The sequence below is a fragment of the Macaca mulatta genome, chromosome 9, assembly GCF_049350105.2.
Source record: "Macaca mulatta isolate MMU2019108-1 chromosome 9, T2T-MMU8v2.0, whole genome shotgun sequence".
Lineage (NCBI taxonomy): Eukaryota > Metazoa > Chordata > Mammalia > Primates > Cercopithecidae > Macaca > Macaca mulatta.
The window spans coordinates 13,051,606-13,073,104 of NC_133414.1; the positions used below are offsets into that span (position 1 = coordinate 13,051,606).

The window sequence follows — 21,499 nt, forward strand, 5'->3', positions numbered from 1 at the left end:
GGAATTAATAACATTCTGTGGTCTCAAGGTGGAAGGGTGGGAAATAGAATGAATATGAACAGACAGACTGAAGCCAGAATGTTATTTCTGATAGCAATGTGATCGCTGTAATACAGAAGTAACCAGAAGTTAATAATATCCCATATGTGGCAGAATAGTAGAAATGGAATTATTCCATCATGTGGGTAACACTTTTCAAAGTGTTGCCAAAAGGCAGAGCTGCAGAGCTGCTGATGTTAACAGCCTGTGTGAAACTGATATCAAATAATTCTGTTGGCTTCATACACAAACATCTTACTTCTCTCAATTTGTATTTTGAAATATTTCAAACCTACAGAAAAGTTAAGAGAATAGCATGTCACATACTTATAAATGCTTCATGAGATTCACAGATTATTAACCTTTTGCTAGATTTCATTTATACTGTTTGGGTTTTTAGGGGGAACCGATCATTAGAAAATCATGACATGAATAGTTCATCCCTAAATATTTCAAGTATGTATTGCCTAAGAACGAAAACACATTATCCTACATGATTCCAGTACCATTATACCCAAGAAATTTAAAACTGATTATTACCTCATAAAGCGCCCATACACCAAATTCCCCACTTGTCCCAAGACTGTCCTTTACAGCTGTTTTTTCTGTGGTGTGGGCAACTCGGAATCCAATCATGCATTCTGCATTGCCTTTGCTGGCATGTCCCCAAAGTGCCCTGGCCTCTGTCTTCGATGACACTGACGTTTTGAAGAGTCCAGGCCACACTATCTGGCTTTGTGTGATTGGCTCCTCTGGATTTTAGCAGGATTATCACCCAATTATGTTGTCTTTCCCACCACATCATATCAGATGCACATGATGCCAAGCTGTACCACTTTCAATGATGATGCTACAGTTTCATCATTCAGTAAAAGTATTTGCCCAATTTTTCCATTAATAGAGAAATTCCCTTTTGTAACTAATAAATAATCCATGTGCTATACTTTGAGACAGGGTGCATGTCGCGTTCCTTAATAACTCTACCCAATGGTCTCATCATCCATTGATGATCCCTACCTGAATCAATTATGGCTGTGATGGTGGTAAAATGGTGTTTGGGTTTTTTTTTCTATCACTCCTTCTATATTATTAAATGACATTATTAACTTTGGACATTAAAAAGTTTCTTTTCTAGCTCCTCCCCTTTCAATATCACTATAGTCTAAAGAATTATTTGATTTCATGTATTATAATCCATTATCATCATTATTCTTTTTGAATCTCAAACTGTCCCCTGGGAGGTGGGTTAGACTACTTCCCGTCTGAGTGGTAATTGCTCCCCTTCAAATTTGTCCTTTTGATATGCCCTATTTGTCTTTTACCATTTCTTAGTGTTCTGGTACAAAATGATTTTGGCCCACCTTATACTCTCCCTATCCCAACCTGGAATCAGCCATCAGTTCAAGAATCTGTGATTCCCTTTAGTGGAGAGGATGTTCAAAACTAAATTTTGGGCACTGGATGTGCTTCTCACCAATGAAATTTTTAAAATTGTATAGAAGATCCTGACATAAGAAAATTCTACTTCTCTCAGAATGTCAGAGCTAACATGCAGCCAAAGAACATAATGCAAAGGCCATCATCTCCACCTCTACTCCCTCTGCTATCTCTCCATTACCTCTCTTGGCTAAGAACATGCTACACTGCCGTATACTTTTCTTCCCATGAGCTGTTTTCAGGGAAGAGCTAAACTTCTGTTTAAAGTTTATGATATAATACCCTATTGTCTTAAGTTGATGTTGCCTCTAAGTCAGAACTGGCCTCTCCTACTGGGGCAAGGAGGGTGGAAGGATTAAAACTGGGACCAATATCTTCTTTGTTACCTCTCAACCTCCAGTGATCTGAGACTACATTTTCAACCCTGTACAGGACCAGCTGAACAGTAAGTACTCAATAATCATTTGTTGAATCATCTACATAGCTTTGTGTTCTATCTGGTCCCAGGCCCTTCCCACTATTAACATGGCTAATAATTCAGATAATAAAGGCTAGACACATACACAATTCATGGATGGATATTACATAGCCTTCTCCGTAGAATAAGAAATCTTGGGATTTGCTCAGATTCAAGTCTTCAGATGCTTTAATGGCTCTATTTGAACATTAGTGTGTATTGTGATATAATAAGAACTATATGATCTCTACCCCCAGTTCCCTCTTGGAGGTCGTGGGAACTTCTAATTTATAGCCCCTCACAGGTGATAACCTGAGGCTTTCAACTGACTTCGGATGTGACAGGCAATCTTATGGAAGTGAGCTCTTAACCTGTGAGGTCTGCACCTACTCTGGTTAGTGGCAGAACTGAGTTAAATTGTAGAAAATACATTTATGTCCACTTGGCGAAAAACCAACACATATCTTGGTAACCAGAAGTATTCTGTGCTGTGTCAAGTATGAGAGTAGGAAAAACAGTTTGGTTTTTCCCTATCTTACAGTTTGTTTTTCGTTTCAGTTAGGACTCGTGAGTGGGGACAAAGTTGATGGGAGTCAGGCATGCCTAGACCTCACCAGCAGAGGTCAGAAGAAGACAGGAAGTACAAAAAGAAATGTGTCTGTTTTTACAGAACACCCTGACATTGGAAAGTCTGTCAGTCATGTATCTTGAGTAAGATTTCACACTACATTATATTAAGACTTTTTTAAGATATAAATAGGTTCCAATATTCTATACACAATGCAAAAGATTGCACTACATGAAGGGATAGCTGAATCTATGAAAATACATAGTTTTACATATCTGTTCCTCCTTATTAAAATCATCAATAAGCTCAATGAAACAATATAATCCATTATTAATACTGTTCTCTACAGAGTAAATATAATGTTTGTTTATGTGCTTAAGTGCCTGTTTGGGGGAAACCAAAGCACTTAGTAAACACCAATACTAATGCTCTTAGGAAGGACTGTATACTACTCTTCCTGTTTTAAACAGAGAACTGCCTTATGTAAAATAATACATTGGCAAAACTGGAAGGAAAGCTGTGATTACCCGACTATGTACTAGTGTATAAGTCTTCCCCAATGGAAATAAGAGCATGCTTCAAGTGTATGCTCTGTAAAGACTACAGACCAGCAAGACTATCATTTCTAGATTTTATTCCATTTTAAAAATGTAAACTTTTTCTTTATTCATTTCCTGGAAATAGTAGAACTTGGCTACTAGGACTAGGCAGTCACCATAGAACACAAGAACTTAACTCAAACCTGAAGAACTTGGGGGAAATCCTGATAAACTAAGAGGTTTCCAGTCTTAGACTGTTTTGAATGTGGCTAAGTTCTCATTCCACTTTAAAGAAACCGAAATTGTAAAAGGCAGTATGTCATATTAGTGCAGTTTCTGTACAAAAGGCCTTAGGGAAACCCAATCAACAGACTCTGAATCCTGTCCCCACCCCCAAATAAAAGATCGATAAGTGAATATAAAGTTATATCTTATTTTAAAATAAATTACTAAGGTATGCATAGGTCATTTTTTAGTGATTCCTCATTAAACTAAACTTTTTGGAGAAAACAATCAATTAATTATAAGCCTAATTGCATTAAGAGGTCATTTACTGTATAGGCACGTCTCTTAAAAAACTAATAAAAATTTTTGAAAAACAATATTCCTCAAGCTTGCATCCTCCTGTCTGGTATTTCTTCTTTTCTTTACTGCCCCATTTATTGAATCATTTAAATCACTGATCTGAAGACTTTCAAACTTTCTGGACCATGAAATTACAAAGGGGGGAGGGGAGTGTTAGAGAGACTGGATTGCCAGATTTTTATCTTGTCAAATGTGGATATCTTTTGTTAAAGATATCTTCCAACTCTTCCTGATTTCTCAAATAAAAGACACTGTAACACTTGAAGGGACAAACTCTGCCAGTCTTTATGTCAATATATTTAATTTTATAAAGAACTCATTACATTAATTCAGCCCAAAAGAGAGATCATAGTCAGAGGGTGGGAACAAATCCTTATGTTCCTATTCAAGGCAGACTGCCACAAAGTTCACAGGGGCAGCATTACTAAGTTCTCACCATTAGTCATTACTTCCTTCTCAGTCATTCCTCAGCAACAAAGAATCTGCCTTTCCCCTCCACCTGCACTACCACTACATTTCACATATACTGTGGCCCCACCAAGCCACCAGTCATCTCCTACCTGTTGTCATACTGGATCTTCCTGTAGTCACTGCATGTGAGCTTCTCTAAGGCAGAAACTATGTCTTATTTAATCCTAGCATTCTATGCAGAACTAGGCCAGTGCTTGATACACAGTTGCTATTCAATAATGTAGATATTAAAAGAAAGATATTCATTTGCTGAAACCTCTAGGTTATGATACTGAGAGAGAACCAAGCAGTCACAAAAGAATTCAACTGCAGGTCTGCCTGTAGGGTTCTCTATATACGTAAAATGGCAGTTTCATCTACATCTTAAGGTTTTGCTACAGTTTTGATTTTCAGAAAAGTTTGATATCAGGAAGATTTTCTAAAATATTTTTCATATTCCAATTCCAATTTCACCTTCATTATCTGAAATTCAGCCCCTTGTCCTCATCAAACATATATGAACTGATAAAAATCCCAGTCAATACCCCCACTTTCATTCTACAGTTCATTTTTTGGTACAGAAAAAGTGGGGACGAGAAGGGAGATTTCAAGCAACCTTAAAACATTCCATCACTACTTCAAAGGCATGCCTGGGTGTGGAACCAGTTCCTTGCTATGCATAACAAGGAAAGATTTTAAAATGTTGACAAGTTTACTATGTAACACTTCTCTAAGTACTTAAAATACTAAAATACCCACAGAAAATGATTTTGGTTCTTGTAAGAAATTTACTAAAATCTCATGGAACAGTCATGTTTCAAAGAGCTGCTGGTCTAGAATGGTGCTTTATTTGCCACAGGGTACATGAGAATCACTTGTGAAGCCTTTAAAAATTACCTACCAAGAGGCTCCTCCCCAGAGAGGCTGATTTCATAGACTGAGGGGGGACCTGGGCAGCTGTGCTCTCAAAGCCTCTCAAAACCTAGATTGGGACCTGCCAGTCTAGAATGAAGTCTTTCAAGCACCTATCAGAATCTCCTAAAATCTCCTAAAATTATTTCACCATTATTACTATCTTACAGTGACATAATGAGGTCCAAAATCTAACAATGACTGTATCATTTCCATATAATATGGCACTTAAAATCACAAAGGTGGTCAATTCTATTCTTCTAACAAAGGCAATTCACCAGTAACTGTAAATAAATCAAGAGCGGGACTTACCCGTTCCACAGCTGCATTATGATCTGGGAGTTCCTCCTCACTGCAGAGGAAAAACAGTATTATATGAAATTGTTGAAATCAAAACAAACTTTTAAAAGCTCATACACTTATAGGTACATATGATATACAATACTTATTTGTCATCACAAGAGGTACATAAGTTTCCATTCGCTGAATTCAATATGAAACGATAGCTACTCTAGAACCACAAGGCACCCCCATCTTCAAAATCCAGCCCTGAACTGTCAAATACAGTAGCCACAAGACACATTTATTAATTAAAAAAACTATTTAACATTAAAATTTAATTCACTGTAACACTGAGTTAGTCTCACTAGGCACAGTTCAAGTGCATGAATGTCACGTAGCTAAAAGCTACCATATTGAATGGTACAAATATAGACCATTTCCATCACTGCAGAAAGGTCCACTGGACAGCAATGCTCCAGACTAGGAGTGAGCAAACTTATTCTAGCAGGATAAATATTTAAACAGTAAGTATTTGAGGCTTTCTGGGCCATACCATCTTTTTCACAACTATTCAGCTCTGATGTCATAGTACAAAAGCAACCACAGACACTACGTAAATCAAGTGTGGCTCTGTTCCCACAAAACTTTTACAAAAATAGGTGGTGAGCTGGATCTGGTCCACAGGCCACAGCTTGCCACCCTCTGCTTTAGACCACCACCTCCACTCTTGGTTCAAACTACGGTCTATAATCAATGATTGTTTAAAAAAATAGCATAAGGAACAAACTGCCTCCAACAGACTTGTGAATTTAAAGAAAAAACTTTATTCAGTACAATAAAGAATGCTTGGCTGGGTGTGGTGGCTCACACCTGTAATCCCAACACTTTGGGAGGCTGAGGCAGGCAGATCACCTGAAGTCAGAAGTTCAAGACCAACCTGCCCAACATGGTGAAACCCCATCCCTGCTAAAAATACAAAAATTAAACAGGCATGGTGGCAGGTACCTGTAATCCCAGCTACCTGAGAGGCTGAGACAGGAGAATCGCTTGAACCCAGAAAGTGGAAGTTGCAGTGAGCTGAGACCGCACACACTGCACTCCAGCCTGGGCAAGAAGAGCAAAATTCCATCTCCAAAAAAAAAAAGGAAGAAAAATGCTTCACTGTCAAAATTTCAAGAGATTATTTTTTAAATATACACTAAAAGATCAAATTCATTTCTGATATATTTGTGGTATTATCTCTAATATAGAATATTCTGAGATTCTTGTATTAACTGTCAGTAATATAAAAACCACATGCTATTCATAAACAAAGTTATGCACTTTGAGTAGCCTTCTCAGTAGTACTGTTTTGGCAACACTATGTTTATATTCTTGCCTTAGTTTCTCGTGAGATCAAATAATATACTACCTTGAAGAGCATAATAGAGCAGTATTCACCAGTTCGGTATTTTCAAAGGCATTCTTTTTCTACTATGAGGAGTCCTTAGGTGAACGATTACAACTGCCACAAAACTAACAAAAAAGAGTAACAGCCAAAAGAGATCTTAGAGAGTCCAAATCTTTCATTTCACAGATAATAAAACTAGTATTTTCACTTAGTCACTCAGCCTAACAGAAAGATGTTTAGCACTAATTCAGTGGGTTCAACTTCAGACAGACAAGATCTTAAACCATGCAGCAGTATATGAAGAAAAGGGATGGAGGCTGAGAAAACAATTCTCTGATTAAAAATAAAAGAGTCTTCAGACCTCATAGATGGATGACAGAGCAAGTATGTGGTCCAGCTTTCCTATACAGATGTTCTGGCATGGTTTCTCCATGTCTAAAACTTTTCGTGGAGAATCTGCTGTGTGCATACCAATCTCCACAGAGCTCTTCCCCCTCAAGTCTCTGTGCCAGCATAGGCTTAAATTTCACACCCTTCTGAGGATGACGCTGCTGCTGCTTACCAAGAGCTCCCTGTAATGTCCAGAACACGCACGTTGGCATGCGGGAGGAGCTCAGTAAATGGTGCTGAATGAAGGTATGAACAGGAGGATGAACATATACCTGCAGGCATGGATGCATCCTTACCATGCCTCCTAAATATCCTTCAAGTGGAAGAGAAAAAAGAAGGACCACAATCTGGACGAATGCAGAGAATTCCTTTAGGTCAGCAAACTATGGTGCATAGGCCAAATCTGGCCCACTGTGTGTTTTTGTAAAGTTTTAATGGAACACTGTTACACTCTGCCATGAATGTATTGTCTCTGGTTGTTTTCATGCTGCAACAGCAGAGTTGAGCAGTTGTGACAAAGACCATATGACCTACAAAGCCAAAGATTCTTCATATCTGGCTCTTTACAAAAAATGTTTGACAAACCCTGCCTTAGAGAACAAGAGCTTAAGGGCACCTAAAGGGTGCTTTAAGAAAACACCAAGCTGATAGCAAGTACCTGTATCTCACAGAAATACAAGAAGGGAAAACCATAAGACAGTCATCTCTGGAAAGAGAGAGACCTTAACTAGATACATTGTTTATCTACTCCTAAACTTTGAAAGTATTACTAATTAGAGTTTATGTGCCTATAACCTCTCAACAGCTAGGTGGAGTATTCATGTTAACTATAAGATGAACTTTCATTGGGAAACATAAAAGTTAACTTGTTAAAATTAATAAGTTGACTATATTGACTAAATTTTATTTTTGTTTTTAAAGTAAATTTTATCTAAGTTTAAATTTAACCCAGTCAAAATTTACAGGATTGGTAGAAAGAGTTCTCAAGTCTTTGTAATCAAAATTATATATATATATATATATATATATATATATATATATATATATACACACACACACACACATATATAAAATTTTCACCATGTTGGCCAGGCTGGTCTCGAACTCCTGATCTCGTGATCTGCCTGCCTTAGCCTCCCAAAGTGCTGGGATTACAGGCGTGAGCCAGCGTGCCTGGCCAATGATATTCTTTAAAAACAAACACACCTTTATTCTGCATATCATATACAGTCATTTTATACAGTCATAGTAAACTACATTTATATTTTATAAATATACACATTTTGATAAGTAGCTGAAAATCTGAAGTTTGGTATTAATTTTATCTTCTTTATTTCTGGTATGACTTCCTTCTAATTCTTCTATTAATAATTTGTGATCTAAATACATTATCTTTCATTATCCAAATACCAAACATTCTTTGTTAAGTAGACTAGCAGTGACTATTTTTGATTAAAATGTTAAAGTTCTCCAACTTCTTCCTTAAACAAGCTCTGTTTCTCCATTCTCCAGCTTTACCTCCATCATGGCACACACTGGGGAGAACACTTCACTGCTGAGTACTAAACAAACAGGTTGCTCATCTAGCAGAGCTCAGTTGGTTTGGCAACAGCTTTTATATTTATTGTGTAATCTATTCCAAAACCAAGTTGTTCTATATTTGTTAATTACTGTCACTCCATATATAATAACACGTAATTTAAGCTTCTAAAACTGTAATTAGATATAAACTCAGGCAACAAAGGTTACAAAGTTATTTTTGCCATTTTATTGTATTAACATCGACACTTAAAACCCAATTTCATTGCAGAATGAATCAAAAAGTCCAAAGAACTAAGACAGTAGAAAAAAAATGCTCTTTTGATCAAGGTGTGACAGGGAATAAGATCTAAATGCTTACACCAAGTGATTTTATTCAATAGTGCATAAAACTCCAGTCTGTGGTGACAAGCAATAAAAACCACTAGTAACAATGTCTGGAGAAAATGTTTTACTTAAACTACTCATTGTACTAAAAATCACTGATTTTGGTGAAATGTATTAAGGTTTGATATTACCCTAATATCCATTTCTATGCTTCATTATGTTCATTTGTGTTGCCTGTTTGAGGACCGCATCATGGAGTAAATAAAATTAGTGTGATAGTATGAGAACGAGTACCAATCTACTTTATTTTTAAAAAAGCAGTGAGCTTAGCTATCTTAGTACATATCTCAATAGCAGTGTTCATTTCAAACAGTATCCTTCTCTTTGGGTCCTCGTTTTCCTCCTTTAACTTTCTTTCTAGGCATTTCAAAGCACTTGTTCTGTATTTCTCTTATTTAAAATACAAGAAAGCAGCAACAGGCAGCATACTGTAGCAGTTCAGAATGCAGGCTCTGCAGGAAGACTGCCAAAGTCCACACCCTAGAGCTGACGCTCACTGTCAATACAACGTGGGCAAGTTACTTGAACTCTGTGCTTCAGTTTCATCACCTAAAAAGAGGAAGACAAAAACAGTACCTACCCCAAAGAGCTTTTCAGGGGAATAACTGAATTATTCCATGTAAAGAGCATAGAACAGTGCTCAGCACACGGTAAGTGTACAATAAATATTAGCACTTTTTCCCCACTAGACCCAAATGGACCTTAGCACAGACAGTGAAAAAACAAATACAAAAGAACTGACTGCAATATTCAGATTGCCAAATACAGACTAGGCTCCTGGGTCAGAACCACTTATTTCACAGTTGTAATAGTTCAAATATGGTTTTATACCCAGAAATGCTTCTCAATAGACAAGAGTCAGAGAGACCAGATGCTTTCAATCACAAGTGTGGACAAATCACTGGATCCACATTTGCAGGCACATTTCATGAAATTTAGCTGGCACCTATATTCATTATTTTACAATTTCATTTTTGTATGCCTTTCAGATTTGTGAATGCAGTTTTTTCTTAAAATTCATTTTAACTTGATGGTATGTTTTCAATTCCCCCAAATTAATGGACTGTGTATGTGTGATCACATGGGTGTATTTAAACGTTAATAATGTACTTGTGCACTTAGAATTTTACATTGGAATCCAGAATGCTAAAAAGCCAAATACAGCATTTGCCAGTTAAAAAAAAAAAAAAAACTACCTCTTGTTTCTAGGGCCCAGCTCATGTTGTTTTAAGCAATTAAGAAAAGAAAATTTAGGTAATTAATAGATCCTTTTTGGAATGCACAGGTTTCCATATGTATTTTAAACCATACTAGACCATCTTATGATTTAAAAAATAAAAATAAAAAATCTAGTACAGTTGTTCATTCCCACCAAAATCACTTGGGAAGGTCAAAATCAGCTGAGGTGTCTCCTATCTTTAGAATCAAAATCTAGGAAACCCTGGAAATCTATTTAAACAATTTCTCAGCTGATTCTAATGTGCAGGCAAGTCTGGGACCCACTGGTGTTACCAGTCTTAACGCTTAAATTGTCTTCATATCCCAGATCTGCACACTACACACAAATATGCAATCATTTCTTGTCACATTTGTAGCCAAGTTTGATTTTTTAAAGAAGTAGGGGTGGAGGTTTAATTTAAGAACAGTATTTCCATCATAGTTAAATATTGCTGTTAGTCTAGTGAAGTTCAAAGCCTTCTGATTATAGAGGTGGGAGGACTGCTTGAGGCCAGGAGTTTGAGAAACAGGGCAAGACCTGTCTCTACAAAAACAAAACAAAGTTTTCTGATTATAACTACTCAGAAGAACATTTCAGATAGCTAATGTCATTAGGTATAATAACACTTAACATTTGTCCAGAACTTTATAAAGTATCCTTATATTTTACTTTTTCAAAGCCTCAAATACACCTGAAGGTACATAAAAAAAGGTATGTAAACTAATTCCTGCTTTAAAAATGAAGCACAAAATGTCTACATGACCAGAAAACAGCAAAGCCACAAGAAGAGCACACATTCTCCAGCTCCGGGAACTGTTTCTGTTTGTTGGCTGGTTGGTTTTACTGTCAGAAAAACATAATACAACAAAATAAATTCTAGACTCAAAGAAAAAAAAAAGGAGAAAATAAGATCAGAGGACTGTACATTACTGTGAACTATACAAAAAATGAATGTTTTTCCTTCAAAATTTAATCATGCAGTATAAAATAAGCAGCCCTGGCTTTTTTTTCCTATTGATAATAAATGAAATTGGAAAAGAGCACAGTTGAATGAATATTTAGTTAATCCTTAAATTGTATGGAACCAAAGTATAAAGATGACTAGAAGTCTCTAGCCTGTAGGAATCTGATTAAACAATACCAGAACCAGAACAGACAGATTCATATCATGTGCAGGATGTTTTTAAGGTTCCAAATTGTTTTAACTGCTTTCCTTTATGTGATCTAGGCCTCTCTCAATTCTTTATACAACATATTCAGGATGAATGGAATTAATTTTGAGAAGCAATATTATGAATACATTTATAACTATAAGGAAGATGAATGGCATTTCTTTACAAGGCTAATTTTTAGGCTGCATAACACTAAAGTTCGAATTGCTATTTATTTTTAAAATGCACTGGTACAGAATGAAATGTTTTATAATTATTTTTAAATACAAATTTTCCATTTGCATTTAACTCTGTTGAATTATTAATATCATCTACTGCACTTAATGTTCTTACTAAATTGCAAAAAATATTAAAAATTATATTCTTAAACATAGTTAAATTTTAATCACAGAGTTGTTAAAAAACCCAGGAATTTAGTACCAAAAAGCATATTGTAAGACTATTCCTTATTCACAACAATTATATTAAAAATAAAGAAAATCAGTATAATAGGTGACCACAGAAACATTATAATCAAAAAAGCAAGCTTTCAATCTATGCGACTTACTGTAAAAAGCCAAATCTATCTGTGACTTTGTAAACAAGGTAATCAGCATCTTCCCAAGGTTCAATCTCTGCACCTTCTCGTCCCTAAAACAAGGCACAAAAATAAGTGTTAATCAGTTTACAAAACTGTATAATTTTTTAAAATAAGGACGAAGAAATAAGAGCTATTTTTAACGTATTATTAAAAATAAGAGCTGGAAGTGAGGCATTACGAGCCTTAACTTTTTCCCCCCTTTAAACCCAACTATTTTTGACAAGATAAACACTATTTCCTAGTTATGACTCTGGAAGGTGCTGTGTGTCACCAGCAGCTGACGCGGAGCTGAGCCAGGATCAGGCCAGGGTTCCTTGGGGAAGCTGATGAGGAAAGAAGAGCGATGGGGATGAGAAGCTACTCAAGAAACTGCCGAACCTTACGGTTCTAGACCAAACATGTCTCAGAAAAAGAGATTTTTTGGGGGGGGCCTTTTTATGCAAACTCCTCAGAGAAGCAGGCAGAGAAGCTCCTCGTCTATTTCTTTACTTCACAGCTATGCCAGCCTGAAACTACTCTTGCCAAGGTCAAAAATGACCTTCCAGCTGTCAGATCTGCTGGACGCTCTTCAAGCCTCATCTAATGGATCTCTGAAGCATCCTTGTCAGGGTCGCTCACTCCCTCTTCCCAACTCCTGTGACGTCGTACTCTCACAGTCTCCTCGTGCCCCGCCAACTCTTCTAATGGCTTTTTCATGGGTAACTCGTCACTGATGGTGTGCTCAGAGTTCGGTCCACAGCCCGCTGCTCTTCTTAATCTAGGTATCATTTACTCTTAGACTATTAACTAACACTGATCAGTGAAGAAACCCCAAATATAACTATCTATACCACTCCCTCAAATTTCAGACTCAAACTCCCAACTGTCTTGTGGACACCTCCATCTGTCTGCTTGTGTGTTCTCCTCTCAGTACACTGTGAGCATCCTGTAGGCAAGGCAAGGAGTGCTGCCACTCACTTCTATGAATCTCCAAGGCCCAGCACGATGCTGCCTGGGTTAACTGTGTGGGGAAAAAATGCACACAAGCATTTGAATGAGAGTGACACTGGTTCTAAATGAGTGAAGCAGTTAAATAAGTTAACTAAATTTTTCATGGACTACAATAAAACCTCATCACAACGAAGGAAACTGTTTCATGTTCCAAAAATGAACTCTGGGAACATAACTGCTGAGCACCACCTGTATGCCTCATGGAAGCAGGGCACAGTGCAGGTGGCTTGCTATGATTTAATCTCCTGTTATCCTCACAAATAATCAAAAGGAACAGATATATAATTACAAGCAAGTGATACAAATACAAAACATGACATTTATAAATCACTGCTAGGACTCATTATAAACCTCAGGAGGTAAGGTACAAGGAGGTATGTCAATTGTCAATAACTGTGATTTTCTATAATACCAAAAAACAGATTCCATACCAACATAAGGATAAAATGCTAAAGGAAATTATACATACTTGTATAAATTCAAAATCTAAGATCCATGGTAAATTTGTAATAGATGTAAATTATGAACGCAATGGATATGTAATTCCATATACTTAACTTAGTCAAGTATTTATTGAGTGCCTAGTGTAAATCAGGTAATGTCCTAGGCATTTAGGATACAAAAGTAAATCAAACAAAAGAAATTCCTGCCTAGAATGTAGAGTCTCGGCAGGTGTACAAAGTGTTGGGGTTCAGGGGCATTAAACGGGAGGTGGGAGGTCAGAGATCTCAGTAAGACAGTAGCACGTGGGTGAAGATCTGAAAGATGCGAGGCAATGAGGCATGAGGATATCTGGGACACAAGTGTCAGAGGCAGAGGCAACAGCCAGTGCAAAGGCCCTGAGGCAGGAGGAGCAAGGCTGGTGTGCTGGAGGAACAGCAACAGACTGAAGTGGAGAAAAGGTGGAAGAAAGGAGATGAAGTCAGAGAAGAAAGATGACTTCTATGTCCCCATGAAGTAAACAAACTGCTTCTGTAATTTAAGCTCTCCAAAAAGCAAATCCATTTCTATTTATATGGTTTTTCTAATAAAACTCACTCAAAGTGTAAATATGGATACTTACTCTGTCATATTTAGCAACTATTTCAGCTCGCTCCTGGGCAAGTTTGAGTGCTACATCCTGGTCTGAATCTGCGAAGAAGATATCAAATTTAGATGAACTATTATTGAAAGAATCATAAAGCTAATTAATTATGAAATTAAGACATAATAAAAATAAAAAATGAATACTGCCTAAAATGACAAATCAACAAAATCAAATAAAAGGATGAGTTAAGTATTTGTAACTACAACTTTGTAATAGCAATACATGTAATATTCAATAAAAAAGCAAGTTTATTAAGGCATAAACTTAGGACACGATAAATCTTATCCTTCATGAATCAATACTGGATCTATAATTTCATAGAAACTGATGTTAAGTAGAAACTGAAACTGAAAGTTCTAAGTTTTCAGATGAAGCCCACTTGGGTAGAAGAGACGAACATTCAAAAAGGCTTTTAAAAAGTAAAGAAACTTGGATCTCCACAAAATAAACTAGCACAAGATACAATATTTATTTTACATGATACAAATATGTCTTTGTTTGGCCTTTTAGTTCTCTTTATCAACAGCCTCAACTGCTATAACAATCTCCTAACCGGTCTCTAGGACTCTGGTTTTATCATACATATGTGTGTGTACACACACACAGACACACACACACACCCTTCATCCTTATTAACACTAGGAGACTTTCAAAAACATAAATCTGACAACAAAAGTCTAGATCATAACATGAAATAGTATGAATATATACCATAAGCTTTTTAAAAAGATCAATAACAGACTATATAAAAGGCATCTCTTACCAAAAAAAAACAAAGCATTCTAAGAGAAAATTAGGCAAAGGTTATGAGCAAGAAATTCCCAAAAGTAGCAACAGCAGTAACAACTGTAGCAACTATATTGCATTCTTATTAAGTGCCTGGTAGACAGTCAGATGCTGCCAGGCGGCAAATACTGTGCTAAGCACTTTACCCTGCCTTATGACATGACACTCTAAGGTAGGCATCATTATGAATCCTACACCAGTGCAACTTGTCTGCAGGCATAAAGCTAGTAAACAGCAAAGACAGTTTTCAAATCCAGACAGTCTTGACTCCACAGCCCACAATTTTAATTACTACTTTATAAATATGATTACTAAAGACATGAAAAAGGACTTCCAGTTACAGATGGCAGATGGAACGCATGCTTTTACCTCCATTTCTCCTAAAACCCCACTAAAATGGCAACTATAGGGATTCTTGAAATCCCCTCCTCAAAGCAAATGGTGGTTCCTAAGGAGAGGTGGGGTTAAAACCAAGGGAGCTGAGTAAAGGAAGTCAAATCCCTGAAAGTTGAAGGGACATGTATGTGTTTAGCAGAGCCAGGTGCAGGGTGGAAAACCAAATCCTCATTCTCCAAAGCAGGAAACCAACAGAAATGCCAAAAACAGAAGATGCACAAAGCAGCAATACTGGCATGTTACCTAGTGCAATGGAGGCACACAGGAAAAGAATCAGCCAGGGCAGTGGAGAGTGCTTACTTCTATGGAGCAGGCAGTGAAAAATACAGGAGTCTGCTATTGTCAAAATAAGTCTTACAGATTGCTGAATCTTTAAGCCAAATATAGATCTGATAAAAATAAAATTTAAAATGGAATCAAGACATAGAAAAAAAATCAACCTCATTAATAACTAAAGAAATACAAGTTTCAAAATATCACTTTGCACCTATTCAGACTAACCAAAAAATGCACTGATAATACTCAATGTTGACAACAATGTGAGGACATTGCAGTTCCTTACAATGAAGATAAACATATAAATATATAAAATCTTTCTGGAAAGTAATTTGATAAGTATAAAAAAATCTGAAAACAGACATATCCTTAGCCAGCACTACCGCCTCTATAGATTTATGCCAATGAGATCATCAAACAAGCACAGGGTTGTTTATAATAGCAAAAATAGCAGAGTGGGAAGTTGTAAATTTGTAAAAGCTTATTTGAAAAAAAAAATGTTTATGTCACTGCTTTTCCCAGTTAAACTACAAAATGTGAATATGCTTTCCTTTGGGGGATATGTGAATAACTAAACAGAGTGATTCAGTAAAATAAAAATACAGATGAGTTATTCAGATTTTCATCGTGAATTAATGCAAACAGAAGTCTGAGATAATCAACTCAATTACATACACATTCACTATCCTATTTTAGACTTACAAGCCTTTGTCAATTCCTTTTTCCCTCTTCTGTTGCCCAGTTTTAAAACATGATACTCACACATCTACCAAAGCATAGGGAAAGCAAATTAACAGAAATTAAAATCAAGCTGGGTGTGGTGGCTCACACCTGTAATCCCATGGCAGGGAGAACACTTGAGGCCCGGAGTTTGAGACCAGCCTGGCCTACATGGCGAAACGTCGTCTCTACTAAAAATACAAAAATTAGCTGGGCATAGTGGTGCCTGCCTGTGGTCTCAGCTAGTTGGGAGGCTGAAGCAGGAGAATCGCCTGAACCCAGGAGGCAGAGGTTGCAGTGAGCTGGAATTGTGCCACTGCACTCCAGCCTGGGCGACAGAATGAGACCCTGTCTCAAAAAAAAAAAAAAAATTAAATTCAAATTAAGAGAATCTGACTACTTATGAAACTCCATTTCTATTATCAGAACTGCAAAGCATTAATTTCTTTGGTAATTAGGCCAAATTCAATAGATGAATGCTTTACTGAAATGTCTTTTATACCAGTCTTTTATTCCTGCTACCAGTCCTAGGCGTCACAAGTATATTTCCAACATAACAATGAAAAGTTTAAAAGTGTAAAGGCAAGGGCTGGGGTTGGGAAGTAAAGACGCAACGTATCCCAAGAAAATGTCATTGTGGCAAACTATAAAATATAAGGCTTTACATAGATCACTGTCAGTCTATAGAGACTTCCGGAAATACTGGACTGCTTATTGGAATTGGATGAAATTGTATCCTGATTTTTTGGGAGAAGTATGATGTGCTTTAAAGGGATCAGAACAGTTAACTCTAAATCAAATAAATAAATTCTCAATCTTTAAACTCCCTTAGAAATTTCTTATCCCTGAGTTTCCCCACGGGGAGAAAATTTTATAATATTAATGTATGTATTCTAAAAGGAGAGTGAATTTAAAGCCAAACACAGTTTAGAAAATATAGCCAAATCTGTTTCTTTGAGGAAACTAAATGAAAATGTTAATCTTAGCCAATATTCAGTTTAGAGACATTATTTTAAAATCTGCATTGCAAAGCACACAGTAATAAGCAGTATTCTTAGGTAGGGTTTGCTATAATTATGGCTCATACTATCTGGTCTGAAGTTTATTAAGAATTACACTAGAATACTTCCTTTGGTTTCATTCTGATTACTTATTTAGAAATTCTGTTGAAAGAGCCAACAGTGTGCCCCAAAACAGTGACTGCAAACGATTATCAACAGCTGTCTTGTGTCTGTGTGCAAATGTGAACAAAGTTCCGGGCACCTATAAACAACGGCAGCTATGTTGGTTGGTACTTACGTCACATTATCAAATAAAAATTTAATCAGGACATTATCCCAACAATTCACACCCCATGTTTACGCTCTCCTTGCATGATAAATCCATAAATAAAAGTTTACTTGGAAAAATGTGGTTTGAAATACAATACCACTTGTTACCAAAATATTACAGTAATTAAAGAGTAACGAGTGTTAAAATAATTGTAGCTGAAGAAAAAGTTCCTATTATTAAAAATAAAACCATGTGCAGAAATACGTAGATCAACTACTTTATTTTTTTCTTTTTGAGACGGGGTCTCACTCTGTTGCCCAGGCTGGAATACAATTGTATGATCTCAGCTCAATGCAACCTCCACCTCCCGGGTTCAAGCGATTCTCCTGCCTCAGCCTCTCAAGTAGCTGGAACTACAGGCGTCAGCCACCCACCTAGCTAATTTTTGTATTTTTAGTAGAGATGGGGTTTCACCATGTTGGCCAGGCTGGTCTCAAGCTCTTGACCTCAGGTGATCCACCCACCTCAGCCTCCCAAAGTGCTGAGATTACTGGAGTGAGCCACCGCACCCGGCTTAGATTAATGGCTTTAAATATCACTCCTCTCATTTCACCAGGATGTTTGTTTAAAAAAAAAAAAAACTACATTATCCAAGCCAAATTAAATCAAATTATTTTTATGATTTTTATATCTAACGTAACAAAGTTTCAAAGTAAAAGAGGCATATTTTAGGCAATAAGGATCAGAAGATACTTGGATCCTCAAATGTGCAGGAAATACTCAAGTATACAGGAAAATATCTCAGCACAATTTATGGGAGAAAATAACCACATTTTTTAAGAAGCATTTAAAAAATTCACAACTATACAATTCTAAGATGACCTCTTTTTCCATTTAATCTGCCAACAACTTTTAAGAATCCAGTATCCTCCTGAATTATATGCTTTAAAAGCAGGCATTGTATCTTAATGTCACTAAATTAACACCAAGTTGCAATGAAAAAATGCATACAAAGTTACTAAAGTTCATTTCCAATAAAACAAAATTTACAGCAGACCATTTTTCCTAGAGTACATTCTGACAGATGAATGTTAAAAATATAAACAACATCAATTTTTAAAGTACTTTACCCTTTGTGAGATAATCAGTCTGGCCCTGGGAGTTAACAACAGCTTCAGTCCTCATAGAGTAACTTATCTATTCCAAGATTGCATTATTATTTTATAGTTCTCGAACACACCAAGAGTGCTGCTAGGTGGTACCTCACACATTCTGCAACTAACTAAAACAAAGAAAGGCAGAGGCAGCTCTACTTTAAACTATCTGTGAAACAAGAACAAGAAGGAAAAGTCTGAGATGCATTCTGTCTTCTTCTAAGGGAGAAAAAAAACCTGCTGTGGTTACACAGACTATATATTTTCAAACAAAGCTGATCATTGTTGAGGGTGAAAACACGCCTTTCAGGCTACATCCCAACTATGAGGCACACCAGCCTACACCAGCATTCCATCCGATAACAAACAGTGGCTTCAAACAAGCAGCTTCATAACGTGCCTTCATCTTGTGTCTCAATATTAGCCACTTTCTTATTTCTTATTAAAAATAAAACCTGTCATAGAGCAACAAAAAAAAATTTACTTAAAACATTAAACTAAAGCTAACCAGAAATGCTCCTCTCCTCAAATACATTTTATATCTTAATGTAATTTTTAATAATAATTCTTAATATGAAAATTGTAGCCTCTCTTTCAGCTCCTATTTCAGACAGGAAGCAAAATACATGCTAAAGTAGTGGTTTTGGACATTTTTAACAAACCATACACACATACAAGTAAAACAAATGTCTCATGAAACAATACATACTACAAGTACTGGAAGACGGCACTATGAATTTTTCCATTCTGTTTTATTTATTCCTTCCTTCTTCCTTTCATTGTTTCTCCCTTTCTCTTAAATGGGTGGGAACCTACAATTTGGAAACCATTTTGCAAAAGTAACATCCCCGTTAGAGGCATGCCTATGAACATTAATTACACTTAACTGGACACTAATAAATTAAGTTTATGCTCAGCTTAAGCCAGATGTAACATTCAACTAAAGCAAAAGATCTCAGAAGTTTAGAGGGGGAAAATTTCTCAAGCCATATACCAAGGAATAAGAATTAGACTGGTGTCAAACTTCTAATCAGTTAGAAGATAATGAAACACTATTTCCAAAGTTATGAGCAAAAAATTATGTACTGGGAATTCTATGCCAATCATGAGGAAAAATAAAAAGATTTTTAGATATTACAAGGTATGGTAGCTGAAGACTGACCTTCTGCCCCGCCAAGGATGTCCACATCCTAACCCCTGGAATCCTGTAAATGTTGCCTCAGATTGCAAAAGTGATTACAGATGTAATTCAGCTAAGGATCTTGAGTTCAGGAGATTGCCCTGGATCATGCAAGTGGGCCCAGTGTGGTCACAAGAATCCTTCTGAACAGGAAGCAAGAAGGTTAAAGGAGGGAGCAGGCCGAGTGATGGTGGAAGCAAGACGTCACCAGCTAAGGAAAGCAGGCAGCCTTCAGAAGCAAGAAAAGGCAAGGAAATGGATTTTCCCCTAGCGGCTCCAGAAGGAACCAGCCCTGCTGACTTTGGCCCAGAGAAACTTGATTTCAGACTTCTGACCTCCATAACCCATTAAACGATACATCTGTGTTGTTTAAGCCACCAAGTTTGTGGTAAGCTGTTACAGCAGCAGGAAAACACAAGGATTCAAAGTTTATTGCCCATGAAATGTCTCTTTGAAAAAGAATTTGAGAGTTTCTATAGAAAAACAAAACAGCAACAGGAAGAACTAATAAAGACGCGCCTTGACCAAACTTTGGGCAGGCTCCTTTGAGCCCTCTTCTTGACTAAGCCTCTACCTCAGCCTTGTCCTGTCTTCAGCCTGCCTAGCCCAGTTGTAGCAAGAATCCTGCTAAGTCAGTTTAGCAAGAATCCCCCCACCCTTCATATCTGATTAGCCTAGATATCTGAACAGATTCCTCATCCCTCACCCTTGATATCTGGTCACTCTGGCCGGTCTTCAGCAAGAATCCCGTTATGTCAGTTTAGCCAGAATCCCCCTACACTTGACGTCTCTCCTCTTAGTGATTTTCCATCACTTACCTTCTTGCTCTGCCCATTGGCTATCCATCTCCACTTGTCTTTGGTGCGTGCAGAGTTGAGCCTGATCTCTCCACTATTTTAACAGTCCTGATACTGACTGCAATGGTCCTGAATAAAGTCCACTTTCTCTTTTCAGCAAGAGTCAGAATAATTCTTTTAAACAAAATAAGAAAGAGAGGCAAAAACAGGATCTGTAACATTGCCGCAGACCCAAATTAGACATTTCCAAATGCCAACTGTGTAGCTGCATAGAGAGCAACCTGTCTACATTAGAACAGGAAACATAAGGTGTCTTAGAAGAAAGTGGATTCCAGGCAACACATAGATCATGGGTATAGTAGTGATACAGTAAAAGCTTACATATAAAGACATCAAACAGAGTGTAAGGGGGCTATCAGAAATCTGAAGACAAGCAATTAACGGAGTGAGAAAAGTCAATGTGACATGACATAAAATATACAAAGGGACATGGCTGTGACCTTGATGGTATATGAGAAAAGTGAATTCATTTGACCTTGACATCTTCAACATTAGGATTATGTTTCCTTCCCTACATACCTCATCATAATACTTGAAATTGAAGTAAATGATATTGAAATTATTATGATTATGTAAGAATTGTATTGGCTATTAATGTTCACAATAAAATATAGACAATGTCTAAAACTGAACCCTGATCTGCACACACACTCCCCACTCCAAACCTAAGCCCCCACTTTCTAGAAGCCATCACTGTTAGCTGCCAAAAATATTCTCCACACTATTCAAGAATTTGCATGTATTCATGAACACCCACAAATATTAAATCTTCCATTTTATTCAAAAACTAGAATCACTCTAAAATATATACCTCTTTTTCACTTAACAGTACATC

General features: G+C 36.8%; 1 protein-coding gene across 4 annotated transcripts in view; it reads right to left on the reverse strand.

Moving 5' to 3' along the window:
- The window catches only part of USP6NL (USP6 N-terminal like), a 155,208-nt gene that overhangs the window by 58,373 nt on the left and 75,336 nt on the right, over positions 1-21,499 (reverse strand). For 2 of the 4 annotated variants that reach the window (XM_077944908.1, XM_015146448.3), the window contains exons 3-5: positions 14,000-14,067; positions 11,914-11,996; positions 5,300-5,339 (exon numbers count right to left, since the gene is read on the reverse strand). In XM_077944908.1, the coding sequence (XP_077801034.1) occupies positions 5,300-5,339; positions 11,914-11,996; positions 14,000-14,067 (191 nt within the window). 4 annotated transcript variants of the gene reach the window in all.